This window comes from Ambystoma mexicanum, chromosome 12 (genome assembly GCF_040938575.1).
Source record: "Ambystoma mexicanum isolate Mex_15411 chromosome 12, UKY_AmexF1_1, whole genome shotgun sequence".
Lineage (NCBI taxonomy): Eukaryota > Metazoa > Chordata > Amphibia > Caudata > Ambystomatidae > Ambystoma > Ambystoma mexicanum.
Genome location: NC_090936.1, coordinates 919996526 through 920019404, shown reverse-complemented (window position 1 = coordinate 920019404; position 22879 = coordinate 919996526). Strand labels below are relative to the sequence as shown.

The 22879-nt window shown below is 44.5% G+C and overlaps 1 protein-coding gene across 10 annotated transcripts in view; it reads left to right on the top strand.

The window, feature by feature from the left end:
- The window catches only part of CAPS2 (calcyphosine 2), a 1666464-nt gene that overhangs the window by 1113755 nt on the left and 529830 nt on the right, over positions 1-22879 (top strand). For all 10 annotated transcript variants that reach the window (XM_069629404.1, XM_069629399.1, XM_069629401.1 and 7 more), the window contains one exon: positions 1232-1348. In XM_069629404.1, coding sequence (XP_069485505.1) covers positions 1232-1348 — 117 coding nt within the window. The remainder of the gene's footprint in view (positions 1-1231; positions 1349-22879) is intronic.

The window sequence follows — 22879 nt, the reverse complement described above, 5'->3', positions numbered from 1 at the left end:
GTGTGGACATATTTCCCAGAGCAAACTCATCATTTACCTGTCCTGAGATCACTTCGACTGGACGGTCTCTCAGGACCCAGCACCAGCTGGAGATTTAAAGTGGGCAGCCAATTACAAACCCAGTTCCTATAGATAGTATACTTCGATGTTCCCCTTAAGCCTATCCCGATCCCCAGTACGTTTTTCATTATTTGCCACGTAGTATGACGTCACCTCAGATGTATTTTGAGTATAAAGTCTTTCATGTTAAATGATCGCTGAGAGAAATTGAGCATAAGTCCGTTGATGTTAGTTGTAACTCCCTGTGTTAGATAAATGTTAATAAAACAGTACTTGTAAGTTATTTGGACTCTGAGTTATTCTGTGTGAACCCATCCATTACATGCACGTTCCTAAAGGGGCCTGAGATCAATAGGTTTCACTATACACTAGCCAGACCACAGCTATTGTATCAAACAGTCTCAGGTTCCTGCGATAGGTGTGGTACAGATGAAGCTGGGTACCTCCAAATGATATGGGCATGTCCTAGGTTACGGGAATACTGGAGGGATATATGCACTGTTCTTTCGGATATGTTTGATTGTACAATAGATGCTATCCCACTGCAATACCTGTTTCATAGACTTGAAGACTTGAGTGAGCGATTTAGTAGACTTGCCAGGTTATGTATGGGACTGGCGGTGAGATGTATATTGTTACTATGGCGCAAACCCACCGGACCGACGATCGGACAATGGCTGTGTGCGGTCACCTGGCCCTCTGATACTGAAGATCAATGGACCAACATGCAACCAATGGGGTCCTGCCCTCGAGACATTTTACAACCTTTTAGATCCTACCTGTTGAGATATGAACCTTTCTATATAATAAGCCCAGATACGCATTATGTCACTCCGTGAGCCATGCTATCTGTTTATGAGCCATGCTATCTGTTTGAGTGTTCGTCCCTCCCAGTGGTTTCGGTACGCTTGTATGGCACCTTGCAATGTATTTCTTTTTTTTCGTTTTTTATATTTTGGGTCTAATTCCTGTTTAATTTGAATATATAATGCCATGTCATCATTACTGTTTGTATATAGTGTGTCACCAAGCGCTTTAATAAAGAAAGTTGTAAAAAAGAAATGTAGTAATCTTCACATTACAAACTTTAATGCTATATTGATCATTGCAAATGTAGGTTGACATGAAATTGTTAAGTGTATCTATTAGTAAATTTGTGTTCTCTTTATAGGGCTGTGATTAGTGATCCCGAACAAGATAATGCTGGTAATTGCCAAAACCAGAATGCCTTTACTCGTCTGGGGACTGCACCACTGCGCTTTAGAAATCGATCGCTGCATGACACAAAGTAAGATATGATTGTTGTCATTATTTTATACAGTTTGCATTGATATCAAAGCAAATAATAGATTGCTTTACTTTTCCAGGTAATATGCATTTACTTCATGGGACCCCTGATATTAATGTATTTAAAAGCAGACCATTGCCTTTGATGAAAAGAAAGCATCAACACAGATATAGACAGTTATTTTTCAGCAGGCAAACGAGCCTCGTCTAGTGAGGTTTTGATGGAACAACGAATGCACTCGGAGGAAAGCAATTCACGATTATGTTTGCTTTGTTTGACGATTAATGGTGATTGTTCAAATAATATCACGAGAAGTTTGTTTTACTGCTTCCATACTTCGCCCAGGACCTGAAATATGTTTCGACAGTGAATTCTTTCTATTTGGCAAATGTAACAGATATTTGATGAGTTCTGCTAGATCAAGTTGCTAATATATGGTTTTACATACATCCCCTGAAATGCTCGTATGATCGAGCAGTGGTGATTTTTTGATATCAAAGGCCACAACTTAATTTAGTAGAAGCTGACATGGAGCCACTTGAGATATGCCATGCTTGCTGTAATTAGCCTCTGCTGTGTTATGTTTTTCTGTTTTTCACCTGGAGTCATGCAAGCTAGTTGTAAATGGCAGTTCATATTTTGATATGGTATTATTAATACTTTTATTTTATCAGTTGAAATTTCTTTGTTTGTGCAGGTCTTGGGAGGGCAGCACATAGCATACACATTACGTGACTGCCTCAGACTTGGTGACAACCTGCATGACACAAATTTAAATCCTTACAGGCTGCCTAAGTATTTATCCATCCATTAAATTGAGAAATTACAACAGCTAATTTTGCAGAATTTAGAAGCAAAAGGAATCTGTCATGAAGTGCTGCATAAAAACCTGACGGGCCTGACTCCAGTATGTTCTTCCCCATCTGAGTGCCTTATTCGGTGGAAAGATCCAACTGCTTCTCGGTGCACAATAACATTTGACCAGTAGATGCCAGACATTATCACTCAAGGACACGACATGGACATTTCGACACAATTACTGCCAAAGCTGTTGAGCTGCTCAAACCATACAGCTCTTCTGGAGCACAAGGTCCAGACCCTCATCAAGGAAGGCACCATAGAGTGTTTTTATCATCAAGGGTGCAGGGATTTACCCCAGATGCTTACTATTGTGCAAAACCAGCATTTGGTATGCCATTTTGAATCTATGATGCCTAAAAAAAAAACAATATGCAAGCTGACCTTCAACATTAGCACACTACACTGTGTCAGTGTGTTCTCTGGACCAAAGAACACAATTGCCTGGCCCTTGTGGATCTGGATGGTGTATACTTCCACATGCCTATCCACTGCAGTCACCCACTCTACATGTTCAAGGTCTGTGAGAAACCTGACGGTATTCTCACTCCTAAACCCCTTGCATCCCCTGCGCAGGTGGCCAGGGAAAGGCCATCACTATTAGATCCCGACCCGGGGGGTGGAGAAGCGAGGGAGGATCACCTGGGTAGACGGTCTTTGGGGATCGGGAGTGGGGTGCTCTTGGGTGAGACATGGTATGCCCCTTTCCATATGTAATCAATGCATGGCAACATGAATAGACAGACACAAGTGATTACAGTTCAAGGGTGTTTATTAAACTCTATAGGTAGGGTGGAAAAACATCTAATCTAAACCTAAATCTAAGATGCGGGTAAGCTACGACCATCAAATCAAAATAAAGCAGTCCTAATAGCGCCTTGTCAAATAAAAGGCCTATACTAGGAAAAGCCTATTGCCAATCCTTACGCTAAATACAAAAGAGTGTGGGTTAGGGCTCATAAGAAATAAAGAAGGGTTCACAAACAATGTCAAGATACGGTAGTCGTGATCTCACTTCCCCACGTTTTGAGCATGTGAACAGGTGGGACTCTGGAGCACAGCACATGCCCGAGCTTTCCCAGCACGAGATGAAAGTTCTGTTTTCAGTTATCAGGATCTTTGATGGCCAAGTCTCTTGCTGTATAAAAAGCCTCTTGCCTTTGAGAGCCTGATGCATTCAAAACAACAAAGGTTTCTTTCTGCTTGTACGTTGGGTGATGCTTTTTCACTCTTGGATCCCCTTCCGTGGTATTCATAAATCTTAATGTCTTTTTAAACAGTTGAAGGTGGGCAACCCTCTGCTGGATTCACTCTTGTCAACACACTGTTCTTTGGAACTTTAGACTTTGCCCCTTTTTATCGGCATCCCTCTATTGGGTTCACTCTTGCAAAATTTCACAGTTCCTTCTACTTTCTTACGATGTTGGATTCACTTCCCTGATTCACAATGATCTGCTGGTCAAAGACTTTTGACTGCACAGAGGATTTTACTAGACCCCTGTATGACCATTTTGACCCTCTTCTTCATCTTTACTTTATTAATTTTATACCGCGCAGCCACTGACCCTGAGGCTTAATGGCACCAGCAGGACAGTCATAACAAACAAGCACACAGAAAATAGAAATGGTCAGAGGCCAAGAGAAATCCATTCTCGCAATCAGAAAAGAATAGGGCAAGATAAGTAAGCTTATCTGAACAAAAACATGTTAAGTCTCTTTCTGAACATAGTTGTTGATCTTTCTACCCTAAGGTCTAAGGGGATTGTATTCCAGGCAGTGGGAGCTGCTGCAAAGAACGCCCCTTTTTTAATTATGACATTCTGCCAGCTGACATTCTTAACTAATTAGTATTATTCGATCAGAGGTTATGTGTATTAGATTTTAGTTCAAGCACTTCCCTAAGGTATAGTGGCGAGCGGCCTGACAGGCACTTATGGGTAATCAGAAGGAGGCAAAAAGCAATTCTAGCTTCCATCGGTAGCCAGTGCAGATTCCTTCTAGCCTCAGAGACATGGTCTCTTCTATTGAGATCCATGATGATTCTGATGGTATTATTCTGCACAACCTGAAGTCGACCCATATGAGATTTGGGAAGGCCCACTAACAAACTGCTACAGTAGTCGAGCTTAGACCCCATCATGGTTCTGGCTAATATCGCTTGGTTGTTTCTTGATAGGAAAGGCTGTGCGTGCGCCATCAGTTCTATATAATACGAGGGGTTTATAGTCCTAATGTCAAACATAATACCGAAGTACAAAAATGTCGAAAAAAAAATGTTGAAAACAAAAATGTCGAAAATATATAAATATAATAGGAAAAGTCAAATAGTCGAAACAAAAATGTCGGAAAAAAAGTCGAACGATATTACTAACATACCAATGTGAAGTAATGCTAATCATCCATTTTTATGGGTGGGGGTTGCCTCCTTCCAACCCCCCCTTACCTCTAAGCCGAAACTCTCCCACCCTCCTCTCGACCACCAACACATAACCTTTTGCCAATGTGTAAATAAGGTACATTATGACTCACAAAAACCCCATACAATCAGGAGTCGTAAGGGTTAAGCCAATATGTGACACCCACAAGTAAAGAACCTTGCATAAACACAAAAGGGACAGATGACAGTTGGGGACAACTGTCATTACCTGACAGGACCAGAGTCAGAGTGAACTAACGTGGATTCGATTCGGCTATGTCAGGCAACAATCAGGATATTTAAAAAAAAAAGAATATGTGACTAGATAATTAAATCGTAAAATATATTACTATTAGTGTATGACAAACATAGTAAAACATTTTTTACCGTTATTTTAGATTGAACATGACAGAAAGGGTTGAATACATAACCTCACAAAAAGGTGGAAAACAGCTGGTTTTGAACGGTTACATTTATAGTAAGGAATTTGAAAAAAATGAACGCTCGTACTGGAAGTGCATTGAATATGGGCGATCAAAATGTGCCGCACGACTTATAGTTGAATGTTCCAATACAAAAATAAAGGGAGAACACAACCATCTACCGGACAAGACAAATATAGTAATAAAACAAACTCTTCACGAGCTAAAAAGAAAGGCAATTGAACAACCCGGACAGGCAAGCGGTTTGGTAATATCAACGGAATGCGACACGTTACCTTCACACATATCTGCGCAGATGCCTAGTGAAAAACATATGCAACAAATAGTAAACCGCAAGAAACAGCAAAAGGAAAATCTACCACCAGCACCTACAACATACAATGACATGACCATACCAGAAGTGTTTAGAGTGACAGCTAATGGAGAAAATTTCCACCATTCTACCGTTGATGTACGAGACGAAAAAATTTTGATATTTTCAACTGCTACCAATTTCAAGCATCTAAGTGAAAGTGCCCAGTGGCAAGGTGACGCAACTTTCAAAGCCTGTCCGAACCCCTTCCAACAATTTTATTCACTACATGGAACAATAAATAACAAACTAATTCCACTTGTTTATGTTTTAATGCCCAAAAAAAAATGAAGAAACCTACAGAATCATGTTGAACAAAATCAAGGACACTGTACCAAATTCAAAACCCAAGAACATAATCATGGATTTTGAATTAGCACAGATTAAGGCATTTTCTTCAATATACACTGATTCTAGCATACAAGGATGCTTTTTCCATTTTACTCAGTCGATATGGAAAAAACTACAAAAACTTGGCCTAAGTAGTACATACACAGACGACAGCATATTTCAACATAACATAAAAAAACTATTCGGATTAGCATTTGTGAAAGAAGATCAGGTTATACATTACTATGAACATTTACTTGACACTGACTATTTTAAAAATCATGAGGAAGAAAATTCGGACATGCTAGATTACATGGAAAACACATGGATTGGACAGTTAACAAGGAATGGCACCAGAAGAAGGCCAAAATACGATATAAACTTATGGAATTGCTACAAAGCAACCTTGGAAGGGCGACCTAGAACAAACAATTCACTTGAGGGATGGCACAGCCGTATTAATAAAACTTTCAACACAAGTAATCCTAATTTGTGGCATTTTTTAAAAGAATTAAACAAAGAACAATCACATCAGGAATTTCGAGTCTCCCAAGCAATTTCACTCACAAACGCAGAGGTAAAAAAGAAAAAATACAGAGACTATGAACAACGCCTTGAGCAAATAGTACAAAATTTTAATGAAAATGACAAAGACAACTACCTAGATTCAATAGCGTATAATTTAAAATGTTAAAGGTACTCACGTTTTTAAGAAATCACCAATCCACCATGACAAATCCAAGCGATACCCGTAAACAGCACCAAGCAGCAAAATCCAAGGAACCCATAATCCAAAAAGCTAGCCAGGGAAAATCACCATCCAAAAAGAAATCCACATGTGCGATCCATAACAGTGAAATCCGGAAAGGAAAAAAAGTTGAAGATCCAAGAAAGTCCGTGAAAAAAAATCACCGATCCAACACGAAAAAACCAAAACATCCATCGAATCCAGTAAAAAAAAACTCCATTGGATCCATGAAAAGGGTGAAAAACCTTGAAAATCCAAAAAGAAATCCACACGAAAGCACGGAGACCCGAACGCGATGGAAACGCTGCACGAATTAACTTTAAAAATGGCGCCTACGTATACGTACAGTAACGCAACCTTACGTAGCATGCAATTACCATATATAAACAAAATGGTCATTCTCATTTCTTAAACAATAGCGCCATCTATTGGAAAAAAAGTATACTAAATGTTCAACGTTATCAGTTTGCAATTTGTTATTTATTTATTTATAATTGAAGTTTACAATAAATATATATTTATTTAATATATATATATATATATTTAAGGAAAAAATTACATGGAATATGCAATTGCTGTTCAAAAATACTTAATAAAACATAGTAAATAATAGCAATGTTCAAAAATGCATAATAAAACATATTTAACACTTACCTTGTATTAACATCAATTCGAAAAAAATCGAAAAAAATTCGACATTTTTGTAATTCGACATTTTTTTTCGACATTTTTTTTTCGACATTTTGACTTTCGAGATTATTGCATTCGATATTATGACTGGAAGAGACCACACTACTAACCTGTGTCTTCATATTGAGATTGCAATCGAAATAGACTCCTACAGTCTTCACTTTGTTTTTTGTTATTATGATGCTGCCATCAATTCGAATCTGAGCATATTCATTACCCATCTTTCGGATTTTTGCCTCTCTTCCAACCAACATCAGTTCAGTTTTGCTGGTATTCATGGATCAATCCATATATCCTATTGATAGTAGTTTCGTCCTCAGAGATTTTGCCAGATGGATGAAACATTGTGTCATCTGCATAATCTGTCTTATTTCCCTCTAAAAAATTAAGAAAAGGGACAGTAAAGATGTTATAGAGTACAAGGGGAAGACATGCCCCCTGTGATACTCCTTGTATGAGCTCAACAGGTTCTGTCTGCCGTAGTGCTGCTGACTCAGCATCATCGATTGCTGAGAAAAATTTGACCCAGCATGTCGCTGACTTTGAAAACCTTGCCACCTCCTCTAACTTTGAGATCAATAATCCATGATCTACCAGGTCAAAGGCGGCGGAGAGATCAAGCAGCATAAGCATGGCTGTCTGTCCATTGTCCATAAATTAAAGTAGTCTAGACTTTAAGTCCAGAAGGGCGGTCTCTGTGCCATGGTTCGCCCTGAAACCCAACTGCCATTTGTTCAATATATTAAGTTTGAGATGTGCCATAACTTGAGTGTATGCCACAAGATCAAGGATCTTGAGCAGGAATGGGGAGTTAGAGATACGCTGATAATTCAATGGATTCAATGGGCATAGACCTATCTTTTTCAGGGTCGGTGTGATCCATGTATTCTTAATCCCATCTGGAACACGGCTTTCACTTAATGAGGCATTTACAAATTTTACATAGAGTACTAATCAGTAGAGTAGAACAAGTTTTAACAATCATGGCTGTGCACACATCCCCTTTAGAGTTGGTCGGCTTCAGACTTTCTATTATCAATGCCAGTTCCAGTTCAGTCACTGGTTTAAAAACAAACCGCTCTTCTGGTCCCCATAGCTTTTGAGTAACATCAGCAATTTCCTCATCACTGAGTATCATCTCTTTCTTTGCCTCTCCGATATTATCTTTAATAGTGTTTAGTTTATCAAACATGGAATCCTGAATCGAGGTACACCATTCAGTATCCCTGGTAATGTCATCTGTTTTAGCCTGACTAGAATTTTCTTATTCCTTCAGTATTTTGAATAATTCCCTTGGCTGAGGTTGTGCCTTATTCTTTCATCAAGACATGATTTTATCGCAAGGACAACAGCTACCTTACATTTTTTTGCTGCAGTTCTATATGCCTCTTTACTCGACTCTGCGAGGGAATTTTTCCATCTGTATAGGCTTTTGATCTTTGCACTCTTAAGAGTTTGTAGGTCAGGAGTAAACCATACATTAGTCTGCCTCTGGATAACTTTTTTTGTTTTCCAAGGGGCTAAGGCATTTATGGCCTTCCAAAAGGTGCACTGATATTTCTCTACAATATCGTCCACTGATAGAGTTGTTAATATCCTGAGACAGGGATGTTAGCCATGGGCATAGGGCGCTAGGAGTACGATTCTACGTGCTTGTTTCTACAAGAGTTATTTCATAAGGCCTTCTGGTAAAAGTAGTCTCAACAATCGGGTAATCACCCAGAGTTTCTCAAGTGAGCACCCACGTGGTGCCTGGCTCATCTACAGCTGGCTTTTCTGTTTCACAATAACAGTTCTTTGTATGTTTTGCAATCAGTCGTTTGCTACTTTTGTTCTACAGAGTTTGGTTTCTTTATCGGTCCTCCCCTCAGCTCACTGGCTGTGATGAGCCGCTTGACTTTCTTCGTATCAGGAGTCAAGGCTGGTATCTCTGTCCTGCTTATCAGTGTAGGCACGCTCTGTGTACCATTGACATCTGCTGTAATACACTTGGGCTATTGTTGTGGTCTTACAATTCCTTCCACAGAGGTCTCGGTGGCCTTGGTCAGTAAGGGAAAGGTTCCTTCTCTCTTCTCGGTTCGTACCGTCTTTCTCCTCCTCTTGAACGGCCGTGCCTGGATAGCTGTCTCGCTGTGCGGTCTGCCTTGCTCATATGGTGCTCTCACGCTCCACTTTTTATCCCCAGGGGGAAGTTAAAGGCCCCTCTGGTGTGTGTGATGCTGGTGAATTGCCTGACGCTTGTGTTGGGACATGTCAGGTAAACGGGGCTGGTGTTAGTCTGTTGTCTTTCGTGTTGTACGAAAGTGTTTGTGTCGGAAAAAGGGGAGAGCAGTGTTTTGGAGTATCCTACATGGTAGGATTGGGAAAAGTTGTTCAAATAAGGGGGATACCGCATCTCACCCGTCGGTGCCTACTCCCCAAGGAACCTCCCCTTCCAGGTTATCTTCCCTCACTGGTCCACCCCCAGGAACTAGATTCAATGGCAGTGGTCGTGTCCTGGCTTTCTGGATGACAGATCCCCGGGGACTAGTCAGGGAGACCCCGTCAGGTTTCTCACACCTATTGATAATCAACCCAATCCTTCCCCAGTCTTCCTGGACTGTTCTAAGGCCATTTCAGCGTATTCCTTCACACATGACAATACTGGGACAAAGAAGAAGCAACTAAGAGCAATGAAGACTATGCTCTTTTACCACACGTGTACTGAGATAAGTGAGATCCCTGCTAAGGGTTGTATGGGTCAGGCATGTCCCTTTCATTGTGGTTAGTCAGGGCTAATTGAACGTTCACACTTGCAGCCTGTCAAAGGGCTCCAGGCATATAAAAGCAGCCCAATTCAAGGTGTGAGGGAGAAGATGGAAGCAGAGACAGAGTAGAAGCAGCAGCAGAGAGGCCAAGAGAAGCAGCAGGAAACCGTGGTGAAGCGGCATACCGGGACACTGAGGTCTGCAAAGGGAGATGATCTCTGAAAGCGCTGCGTGGGATTTGAAGCCCTTCAGTGCAGACCAAGCGCTGGGAAGCGAGCCGTATGGAGAGGCTGCCCTTTTTTCATGGAATGCTAAGTGCTCATTTCCCTGTGTTCAGATGGTGACAAAGGAGTGTCTGAGGGGCAGGAATTGGAACCCTGATGTGGGAAGCAGAGGGCAGAGTGATCCGTGCTGCTGTGAGGTCCTTAAAAACAACCAGTGAGCTTCTAGCAAACGAGAAACCCGGTAGGCGAGTGTTTGAACTTTCCTAGAGGAATACTTTGTATCAGAGTGGTCGCGTGTGGGGGAAGACATGTGTTTGAAGGTCTCCGATTCAATCTATTCTCAAACTGAAGTTATAGGAAAACATTGTCGCGGAGTGATCGCATGTAGGAGGAAACACGTTCTCAGAAAGTCTCAGAGCATTGGACATTTCATTTTGAAGTGAATAAAGAAGTATTGTAGTGTGAGCTGAACAGCAAGTGTGTTGCGAGTGCAACTTGCGCTTATTGAACATTATTAAAGAAGTATTACACAGCGTGCTAAATTGCAAATGTGTTTTGAGTGCAACCCCCCCACCTATTGAAAATTTTACTTACATCATGGGTCAAAAGGGAAGGGGTATTCTAAATGCAACCTGTGTCCAATGAATCCTAAACTGACCGAAACCTTAACAAGTACAATTCAACATTTATTGAATGCCGAACTGAGTGAAATCTTCACCAGAGTGCATATCTATTACATATTAAGTTCAGAACTAAAAAAGAACATTAAAATCAAGTAAGACTATTAAGTGTTGAACTCTACATTGAAATAAAAAATCTAAGTGAAGTCAAAACCTACATATAACAGAATGACCTTTGAAGCAGAACTAATTAAGATTTTGAAGTTGCTTTTGAATATAATCCCAATTTATACCCGATCCATCAACCATAAAGAGAAGACTCACGAGTGGCAAAGATCCTTACAGAGACAAAGGGCAATTTTTGTGTTGCTGAACTTGAGTCTTGGGGAAGGGAACCCTGAGGCTGGAACCATTTCTAACTTTTTGTATTGTGCTGAACTTAAGTCTTTGAGAAGGGTGCCCTAAGACCAGTGCTTTAAGTGGGGTAAGAAATTGAGGGGGGGGGCCCTCGTTTGGGGGCATGGCATCCGCTGTGGGCGTGGCCTAAAAGTGCACAAATCATAGTAGGGTGCGCAAACAAATATATAAATGTATTTGAGCATTTATATATTTGTTTGCGTACTACTATGGTTTGTGATTTTTCAAGCCTTCTTTTATAAACATAGCAATGTTACATATTTCTATGTTTATAAAAGGTGGCTCGAAAGTGTACAAACCATAGTAAGTTACGCACACTTGTGTGCTTACCTTACTATGATTTGTGTACTTTTCAAGCTGCCTTTTATAAACGTAGACATTTGTAACATATTTCTATGTTCATAAAAGATGGCTTGAAACGTACAAGGCATCTTTTATAAAGCGTTGAGGACGGACAAAACCCAAGGTGGTTTTGTCCGTCGACAAAGCTTTATAAAAGATGCCTTGAATTGTGTACGTTTCAAGCCGTCTGCTATAAACGTAGAAATATTTCTACGTTTATAAAAGATGGCTTGAAATGTACACATTTCAAGGCATCTTTAATAAAGATTTGCCAAAGGAGACAGGCACCTCGGGCTCGGTGATCGCTGCTCTGACCAGAGATCACAGACCCGAGGCGTCTTTCACCCTCTGGGAACCTGCGGGATGCATGATATAATCTACATATTAGATCATGGAGCCTGCAGGTTCACAGAGGGTCAGTGACCTGGTGTGGGCAAACAAAGGAACTGTAACTTCCCTGATGACCCCTCAGATGGGGGGTCATCAGGGAAGTTACAGTGACTGACCGAAGGTCCAGCCAGCCTCAGCGACGCTGTGGCTGGCTGGCACTTCTGTCCACTTGCCTAATGTTACACTGGCGGGCGCATCTCCCGTCGCGGCTGCGGCCGTGGCGGGATAATGCGTCCTGCCATGGCGTGGTGGGAACGGGGGGGCCCCGGCACGGCCCCGGCTCAGCCCCACTTTTTGGAGACTGGCGGGGTCCGGCCCCGGCAGGCCCCCAGCCCACTTAAAGCACTGCCTAAGACTTGAATCCTTTATTGACTTGAGGACGAAGTCTCAAGATTCATTGGTACTTGGATTTGTGTTACTTGGAACTTGGGAGAGGGAACCCCGATTACTGGTGAAAACTACATTATTCTAAACTCAAGAGAGGTAACTTGGAGAATTTTGCTAAAACTGGTTTATACTTGGGGAAGGGAGCTGAAAGGAAGTTGTGATCTGGAAGAGACTCAGAACTTTCTAGTGGACACTGGTTCATTTGGTTGCTGACATCCCTAAACATTTTATAGATTAGTTGTGAGGGCAAGTATAGGTTTTGGACGCAGACAGATTATTCAGTTGAACACTCTGACTCGCACTTTACTTAGTTTTATTTAGGTAGGGAAATCCTACCTTAGCATAGGGCAAGTTAGGCCTTTTTCCATCTTGACATTTAAGTTAATAAAACTATTTGTTTTGAATTTTGAATCTGTTGTCTGTGTCGTTCTTCATGATGCCTTCACAGGTCCTACTGTTCCACCCCTCAGGGTTTTCATGATGTGCCTCACCCTGTACACCGGTCATCTATCTTAGACAAGGTCTGTGTCTTTATCTCAGTAATTGGCTGCTCAACAATGACTTATAACGAGGTGTGCCTGGATTTAAGAGCCATCAGGTGTGCACACAATTATTTCTACAGAGGTACCACAACTGTAGCCCAGTGGGACAATGCCACATCCATGCACTATGTGAACAAGCAGGGTGGTACAAGGTCAACTCTCCCCTCTAAGGAGGCTCTACATCTGTAGATCTGGGACTTGAGGGGAACAGCTCTTCACCCAGGTCCAGCATTTGCCAGGGATGTTAAAGCTTCTTACAGAACAACTGAGCAGGGATGTACCCATTTCGCTTGAGTCACAGCTGAACAATTTGCAGCTCGAGGAAGTCTTCAGATGGATAACATAGATCGCTGATCTTTTTGCAATCAAGACCAACTTGAAGTGATGGTGGTTCACGGACAGGTCCTGGGTACAGGACTTGATGGTGGATTCATTTACCTTCCTTTGGGGAGAGACATACTGGTATTCCTATGCCCATCTTAATAATACCAAAGGCAATGATCAGCCTTCATAGAGACCTGTGCAAGATAATTAGGGTAGACACGTGTGGGCAAGACAGAAAAAGGTTTACTTCTTTAAGCAAACTGTCTATTTCCTGGTTCATTGCACACTAAAAGTTCATGCCACAATGCACACAAGGCAGGAGGAACATTCTCCACCATGAACCATAGTCACCTTTGCTAACAGAATGGCCCCTGAGAAATGCATGTTCAGTCAGCTGAGTTTGATGAACGACTGAGCTAGCATTCTCGTATCTGTTAGCAATCCTACAACATGTTTAACCTACTCCAAACAAAGTTCCGGAAACAGTGCCCATGTTTTCAGTTTCAGCAGCTCCTTCCATTCTTACTACTTCCAGCCAAATCAGATCTTTCCCAAGTTTTCATCAAGGGGCACCTGTCAGCCATCACATACCTTTCAAAGGGATCAGATATGCCCACTTTCTTCCCTGACCCAACAGTAAAATAGTTCATTAAAGTCTTTGGACACTTGGGCAGGGAAAGCCTTTACTCTTGATGAGAGAGCCACCAGCATCTGCCATATGGTCACATTGTTGCAGAACTCGATCAGGCTGCCAGCGTCTGCTTGTATCACTGCCTCCTAGGTATCATGGCCTCCTGCCTTTTTCTGGTGCCAGAGGCCAGGCTAAGTATACTCTCCCTTAAGTGGCTACTTCGAGGACAATAGTCACAGTATTTCACGACAGCCCCTAGGTCAGTGGCTGAGAACCTCTCATGGTGAACTGATGAGGAAAACATGATGGCAGGAGCCATTCTGGACACCTTGGCCAGAGGTTCTGGTGGTCACAGACGTTTCCCAGAAAGGCTGGCATGCTCATTGTGAGGGTCTGCAGCTCAGCAGGCTTTGGTCCCAAGAAGAGTGCCTAGCTGCAGGCTGACAGACTAGCGCTTCCAACGTTTGTAGGGGAAGAATGTCCTAGTTTTCACAAACAACGCTGTGACCATGCATTTCCTCAACAAACAGTTAAGTCATTGACCCTGTACAGAGATACAATGCAGTTTCTTTGTTTCTAATCACTGGAGAACAGGATCGCTCAGCTCATCTAGCAGGGATGGAGAACAGATTAGTGGATGCACACGAGTGGGAGATTTGATCGGATGTCATTTCAAAGATATTCTCCCTTTGAGAGATTCCAGCAATGGCCCTGTTTGCAACGAAGGACAACTCAAAGTGCAAATGGTTCTGCTCGTCGGAACTTCACCTGAGGGGGGCACAAGGAGAGACTTTTCTAGTGGAGTGGGTCTTCTACATTCACTACGCATTCCCTCTGATTACATATATTCTGTTGATTTTCAGAGATTGAGGAAGTTCCAGGCTCACGTGATCCTAATTGCTGCAGATTGGGCAAGGGGGACATGGTACCCTGATCTTCTACACTTGGCCATTTGACCTTCCTCTGAGGCTGGACCTTTTATCCCAGTCAAAAGACTGGGTTTTGGGTTCTCCCTCGAAACTTGGTGTGTCTTAATCTACATGTGTGTCTCTTGAGAGGCTGAGGTATGATGGCTGTGATGCGTGCAGGTGGATAGGGTTTGTGGCATGGTGTAGATAGAGGAATGCAGAACCAATGTTGTGCCCCACTTTGGTGGTCGTAGGGTTCCTGTAGTCCCTGACCAAGCATGGCCTGCAGGTCGGTACAGTTAATGGGTATCTGGCCTCTTTTCCTCTGTATAAGAGGCTGCTGGAGCAAGGTTATTTCTTTTCAGTTCCAGTGGTGGCCCAGTGTGGCGGAAGATGTTGAACTTGGTTGTATGTTTGTTCTCCTGTGAATCTCTAGCGAAAAAGCCCACTACTGGTGGCTGCCATGTTAACCTGAGCATTACTGCCTTAACTACATTGTCCTAGGTCGTTGTGTGCATGTCTTAAGTTGAATGTATTCTCGGTGCTCCATTAGACGTGGCTTGCTTCTACATTGCTCGCTTTTGACATATTTCCTGTTTGACACTGGCAAGCATGTTTTAGACTAGCGTCTCGCTAGGCAAGACAGTTTCAGATGGTAGAATTAGCAACATTAGGAGAACAGGTACTGCCTGTGCTGTGTGAGAACTGTAATTGTAATAGAAACTGCTGAGCTGTGGACTATGCAACATACTCTGTATGCTGCATACTGCAATGTTTGCTCTCTTTTACACTCACCTGGTCTCTGCATGGATATTGGGGCACGGCTGCAGCCCTCCCTGGAACCGACTCACCTGGTCAGGCTTCTTCCCCTGATCCTGTGTTGTGCACTGTGCTGGTTGTTGGTACTGCCCCTGCAAGAATACGAGAGGCATTGAGAATGCTGTGATATGGCTGTGGTTTCCCTTGAACCTGTATTCCCAGAATATGGTGAGCATGCGCCTACCCATATAGTCTCACCTGTTTAATTATGATGGCAAGCTCTACGTCCTGCTTCTCATTGCAGGGTCGCTTTTAAATAGACTGAGTTTCTTAACTGGTCCATGTGCATGGCAGCCCAGACTGGCTGTGGCTGAACCACTTCAAAGGTAAGTATCCTTCAATAATGATTATTGTCCATGTTCTTTTGTAATGTCTTTTCCCTTGATTATTGTCCATATCTCTTGTAATGTCTTCCCGTCTTCCCAATAGGTGATATGAGGCCCAGCGGAATTGCGGTGCAAGAAGCGAGCCCCAATGGATAAAAAGAGAGGTCACAATGTCCCAATAGGAGGTAAGTTTGGTTCTTGGGTCAAGCGCGCGGATTGGTTTGAGCGCGACATTAGCGTAATGTCTTTATAGTTTTTCTAACTTTTTTTGTCCTTTTCTCTTGCAGGGATGGCCTGGCGTATTCAGACCGGGATGCTGTTATCCGAAGATCTGCCGGAGGGTGAATCCACGATGATGCTGGCCGAAGATGGACTCCCTAGTAAGTGTTGAGGCTGTGAGTCGGGTTCAGGTAAGGATGCGCTCCGACTGCGGTTGCTGCTGGAATCAGGTAAGGAGGCGCTCCGACTGCGGTTGCTGCTGGAATGAGGTAAGGATGGCTTCAGCCGATGGTTATTGCTGGAATCAGGTAAGATGCGCTTCAGGCGATGGTTATTGCTGGAATCTGGTAAAATGCGCTTCAGGCGGCGGTGAGCCTTACGCTGCTTTAAGCAGACTAACGCGAAGCCCATGCATGCGGGCAGGTGCACACTTAAATATCCTGGTCCCAGCCGTGCTAATTTGTTCTGACTTGTGGCCCCATCCTGCCACTCCCAGAAGATGCTGCACGTGCAGCCCAATGCACTCCTATGGCCACGCCCGACCTGGAGGCACGTGGAGGCCCTGCAGGGGAGAAAATAGCATGTGCACCAGAATAAAAGTGTGCAGAGCACACTTTCTCATGAGCCTGGCGCCAAAGGCGCCAGGACTGGGTCCAACTGCACCCTTTATGTAGTGGAGGTTGTGGTTCTTGCCCTGTGACCATGACAACTCTCCAAGATGTGATAAGCTCACTGAGTGTCTGTAGACTCGATGATGAGAATCTCGTCTTGCACATTGAAAAACTAAACTGTTGCCACTGTAAAAGTCATGATTCACCCCCTTCCACAGAAGTACCTGTGTACCATTACTGTATAAAAACCCTGTAAGCCCAGGAATGGGGTTGCTGCGCCCTATACAGTCTGATCAGTGTTCTTGTGTGCTATCTTGTGGGTTATCTGTATGCTGCTTTGGTGACTGTTGCAATTGGAGATACTTGGCAATCTACCCAAAGAGTCTGGTTCTTTTATCATGACTGATTGGTGCCTGCAATGTCTGATACTCGTTGCCCATGGCGAAAACCCAAAGGGTCACCGGACATGACTCTCAGTGGTCTCTAAGAGCCGAGGTGAGACAGGGGCATCCAGGAAGCAGGCTGCTGGTAGGCATGCCCGGGGAGTCAGTGGAAGTAGGCAGAGCAGATGTGGAAAGAGAGCCAACAGGAACATGTAGGTTGGTGAGCATAGTTAATTGCATTGCTATCTGTCATGTTTGTGCTATTTTATGGTTTCTCTGGTAACGGGCTGTCTTAAGTGGTGTGTCTGGCAAACTAGAAACGGGATACTAAAAACTGTCTGGAAACAAGGAGGGAAGTCACCCTATCTGCTTTTGTATCAGTCCAGATAAAGGAAGCATCTGGCCACTGCAATAATAAAGTATCTGCAACAAAAAACTGTAACATCTGAGCCCTGCACACATGCACAACAATGTAACAGAATTAATTAAACCAAAGAAATAATATTGGGTAGGGTAAAGTAGTCCAAGACACGGTCTTGAGTATGTGAAACATGTACAAATGCGAACAAACGATACGGCAGCTGCAACAGGCTTTACTTTCCTCTGAATGTGTTGCTTGACACTTCCCAATCCCCATCTCTGGAAGCTCGAAAGCTCTGTCCTCTGGGTAATGTACCGGGACACACACTGGGACGAAATGCCGCCGCACACAGGATGGTTACTGGGAAAAATGGATTTGACCAACACCGACACATTTATGAAATTTCTGTTACAGGGGGGAGAACAGTGTTCAGTTGACTCCACCCGAACCGATGGATAGTCGTGCTATAAAGCGGTCTGCATGAGGCGAACCGGCTCTGCCAGCCCCGAGCGTGGTAACGCTTGACCCTGGCAGAGGTTAGTACGGACCTAGTTACGCATTAAGCCCCACCTTGTCTACACTGGTGAGAAAGTGTTCTAGTCAGTCTACAATGGCGCCACTGTTAGGAAAGATTTCTCTTTATTGCACCTTTCCTTCCATTTCTATGGACCCCCCAAACCTTTTGCTTTTATTTATTCCAGTTTATTCATGCTGTCAGTACTGGGAAAACACTGTTTCCCCTTAGTCTTGTTACTTTGTTACTACTTTGGTAACATGGTATTACTTTGGCAACTTTTTATCATTGTACAATGCAGCGCACAATGGGGTACACGTTTTGTTTTATTTTTATTTATTTTATTGGACATTTGTATGACGCCTGTACACAAGTATTTCCAGGTGCCACAAGACAAGATGGGAACCGGGGGGCATGGGAATCACAAAATTAGAAGAACAAAAAAGTTATAGTAGCCTTGTGACAATCCTACTGTGCAAGTGCATGACAAGGTGTTAAATTCAGGGGGTGAGGGGGTAGAGGGTGAAGTGCAGGAGTGGGTGGCCCTAAGGGAGGGGGCGGGCAAGTTATGTGCAGGCCAAGGCAGCAAGGGCAAGGGGAAGATGGGGGGGGGGGGGCAGGGAGGATGATTGTGGTGGACAGGGAGGACCAGGTTGGGCTTTTCCGGGAAAGGGAGCCCGAGGGCAAGTGCTGGCAAGGGATTCCGGGGGACTGGTCGACAGTGATCTGGCCCCTGTATGACTCTGAAGGGACCAAGCCCTGTATGACTCTGAATGGACCAAGCCCCAGTCGCAGCGGCAGAGGGGAGAGTTAGCACGGGAGGGCGAGAGTGAAGGAAGGGGAGAAAAGAAAAGTCTTGAGAAGGGTTTCAGAACTTAAGAAGATCCGGCTCAAGTCTGAGGGAGGCAGGGAGGCCGTTCCAGAGGGAGGAGCCACCCGAGGAAAGGGACCTACCTCTGACTCTGCTTGGAGAATCATTTGACCTGCAAAGAGTTGGAGCCAGAGGACCGAATGACTCTGGTCGGGAGGTATTTAGGGAGGGAAAGCTGGATGTAGAGAAGTCACAGGCCCCACACAGCCTTGTGGATGATGCAAAGGGTCTTGAATTTGATCCTTGTGGTCACCAAGAGCCAGTGGAGAGAATTTAGAGCTTGTGAGATGCGGTCCCTGGGCTTGAGGCCAAGGATAAATCTTGCACTGCTATTCTGGATTAGTTGGATGGGGCGAAGGGAAGAAAGGGGCAGATTGAGGAAGAGGCTGTTGCAGTAGTCCGGCCTAGAGAGACCAAGGGCTCTGAAGACGTTGAGTTTCTGGAGGAAGATGAGGAAAGGTAGAATGCCCCTGAGGAGGTGCAGCTGAAAGTTGGACTTCTTGGCAAGGTTTATGATGTGTGGAGAGAAAGAGAGAGAGGAGTCAAAGATGATCCCAAGGTTTTTTGCCTCACAAGTGGGTTAGGGGAGGGGACCCAAGGAGTCTGGCCAGAGACTGGGGGTGGGGGGAACAAGTAACAGGTGTCCCAATGAGAAGGATCTCCATCTTACTGGCATTAAGGCAGAGGTCATTGGCAGAGCACCATGCCTGAATAGCAGTCAGGCATGAGGGAAGAGGCGTAGGGGGTAGAGGATGGCAGCTTGAAAGAGAGCAGTGCATCGTCTGCATAACACTGGAAATGAGGGGAGAAGGTGTAGATCAGGTGGGCCAGAGGGGCCAGGTAGATGTTGAAGAGCCATGGCAATAGGATAGAGCCCTGTGGGACGCCACAGGTAGAGAGTGAGGTGGGGAAGAGAAAAGGACCCATTTGCACTTGGGATGGTCTGTTTGAAAGGAAGGAGGTAAGCCAAGCCAGTGCCTTATCCGTGATGGCTAGGGTATCATGGAGACAGTTTGAGGGTGGAGTGGTTGACTGTGTCAAAGGCAGAAGAAAGATCGGAGAGGATCAGAACAGAGGGAGTGTTTGAGTCCAGATTAGAGAGTAGGTCTTAACGAGTGTTCAGGAGAGTAGTTTCCGTGCCTGTGGCTGCCCTGAAACTGGACTGGTGGTCATAGAGGCAGCCAGCCACTTCAGTGTGGGAGGGTAAGTTGGAAGATGACCAGCTTTTCCATGAGTTTGCCCAAAAAAGGGGTTATAGAGATATGGCTATAATTAGCCGGGCAAGAAGGGGTCAGCAGATGGCTTTTTTAGGAGAAGGTACACCAGAGTGCCAGAGTGCCATGGGGTTGTCGGAAGGAGCCACTGGCAAATGAGCGGTTTTAGAGGTCAGCCAAGGCTGGGACAAGAGGCGCTGTTGTCCTTGATGGTTGTAGAGGAGCAGGGGAGCACCTGTTTTGCAGACAACTCTAGAGATGTCATCTGGTAGAATGGGATAGAAGGAGGAGAGTATGTGGGGGGATGAGGAGGGCCAAGAGAGGTGAGAGAAGAGAGGTGTTGGGGGTAGCAAATGATAGAGAGGACAGGATGTCAAGAGCTATGGAGAAGTGGGCAGCCAGTGCAGAGCAGAGGGTCTGGGAGGGAGGAGGAGACTGCGGTAGGATTGGCAAGTTCCTTGCAGATTTTAAAGAGTTCAGCCGTGTTATTGGTGGTTCCAGAGATGCAGGCTTGGACATGAGCCCTCTTCTTGGAGCGGATGGCGAGACAATATTGCCTTTGGAGTAGGCAGCAGGCTAGTTTGTCAGTGGATGAACTAGATGCCTGCCACTTCCGCTCTGCAGTTTTGCACTTCCATTTCTAAACTGCCAAGTCAGAGTCATTACCAAGAGTTGCATTTGGAGGCAGGCTTCATGCGGATCCTCATGACGGGGGCAAAGATGTCCAGGGTGTTATAGATAGAGAGATGAAAGTTAGCTAGAACAGAGTTAGAAGAAGTCACAAGAAAGGGGTGGAGGAGGGATGAAGAAGGAGGAAAATGCAGCGACGGCGGCACACTTCATCAGTCGAATGACGGAGAAAGAGACTGGCAGAGCGGGCGAATGCAACATCAGGGGACAGGGTAGGTCAAGATGGGAAGAGAGGAGAGAGTGGTCAGACCAGGAGAGAGGGGTAGTAGGAGGGTTTATGAGAGTGATGTCTAGTGATGAGGGCATCCAAGGTGTGACCGGCAGGGTGGGTTGGGCCGGAAGGAAGGATAGTGAGGGAAAGAGTGTTGAAGATGTTGCAAAAGAGAGCAGTAGCCAAATCAGGAGAGTTGAGATGGATGTTAAAGCCCCCAAGGACGATAGGTTTGGGGGAGAACGCAAGAAGAGAGGAGGAAAGGTTGGTTCATTCTGAGGGGAAGAGGGCGGTCGGTCTAGGGGGTCTGTAGATGGTAGCGAGAGTAAGAGAGCAGCTAGGCGAGACAGAAAGCCTGTAGACTAGGCTTTCAAATGATGAGTAGGTTTGAGTGGGGATGCTGGAGGCAGAAACCCATTCAGGGAAGATCAGAGCCACTCCTCCACCAGACCCAGGAGGGCCTGGGATTGGATAGCATTGTGTAGCCTTTAGGGAGAAGAGTGTCAAAAGCAGTGACAGAGCTGGCCTTGAACCACGTCTCAGTGACAGCAAGGACATCCAGGTCAAGGTCTTCAAGGAGGAGACAGATGTCAGAGTTTTTGATAGCATAGCGAGAATTGTGGGTAGCTAAGTGGAGCTGGTTGCCCCCTTTAAAAGATTTGCTAGGGGAGCACATGGGTGGGATGCCACCACTGGGTGGGAGGGGATGGGGGATGAGGGGTCGAGGAGTGGCAGGATAGTGGGGTACGTTGGAGATGGAAGACGCCTGTCAAGAAGGAGGAGATTGGGCTGCAAGCCCTGGGCCATGATAGTGCCAATGTGATAAACATTAATGGTGCATTGAGCCAAGAGCTCTTCCCTTCTGGTGCTGCCAGTAATGGGTGAGGAGGAGAATGGGGAGAGGACAGCCACCATATGGGGAATCCTTAATTCAGAAGAAGGAACAGCAAAGAGAATGTCAGTGATAGTCTGTCTGGAGGAAGCATTGATGTAGGTGTCTGCGATGGGCAGACCAGGGTTGGAATCCGGGAGTGCCTTTTTTTAGTTCCTTCCAGGCTTCATGAGAGTGGGAGGATAGGAGATGGAGAAGCAGTTAGAATAGAAAGGGGAGACGGAGAGCAGCTTTGGGGGCAGCAACAAGAGGGGGGAATCGAAGGGTAGCAGGGGAGAGGGTCAGAAGCACTATGCAACAATAGAATCTCACCAGGCGGCCAAGCAGACAGAAACAATGAGCACGCTGCAAATGCCCAGATTTACAGATGATTAACGAATTGGAAAGCACACCTGAGTTTGAATTTTGCCAGAAAGCTCTAAAAGGCAGTACACAGGTTGGATGCATGGTTGGAAGCGCACCTAAATTTGAAATGTGCAGAAATCACTAAAAGGCAGTACAAAATTGTGGTTGCAGAGTTGCAAATGCACCAGAGAGTAGAAAAAAGAGTTTCAAATTATTATTTTTTTTTTTAAGCAGGTCAGTAAAAAAGCAGTAACGAGCAACCAGTATGAGGCACAACACGATACATAGTTCAATTGTTGCAGAGATTAGAGTATTAAAGATTAGGCAGGTAGGAAAGGAGCAGTCAACAATTAGAGCAGTCATAGTATCCAAGGAAGGTAGGTGGACCAATGCGATCCATATTGCTTACCCGAGCAAATAAAGTCCAGATTTGTTTGTGGTCCAAATGTTCAGTGGACCAAGTCAGTGAAATTCCACTGGGTACGATGCAGAGATAAGTAGTGTTGGGGAGGAGCAAGCGCCTTCCTGCACCCCCCAAGCACTTTACAATTGGGAAAGACTTCTGTTGACTGTTTCTAAAGCACTATAGCACTGAGAAAGCCTTTTTATGCAATGTAATCACACACAGGCATGGGGGGGCACTAAATGAGGATAGTATTTAAATATATGGTGTAAGTAACCATTAGCTGAATGAATTTGTAAATGT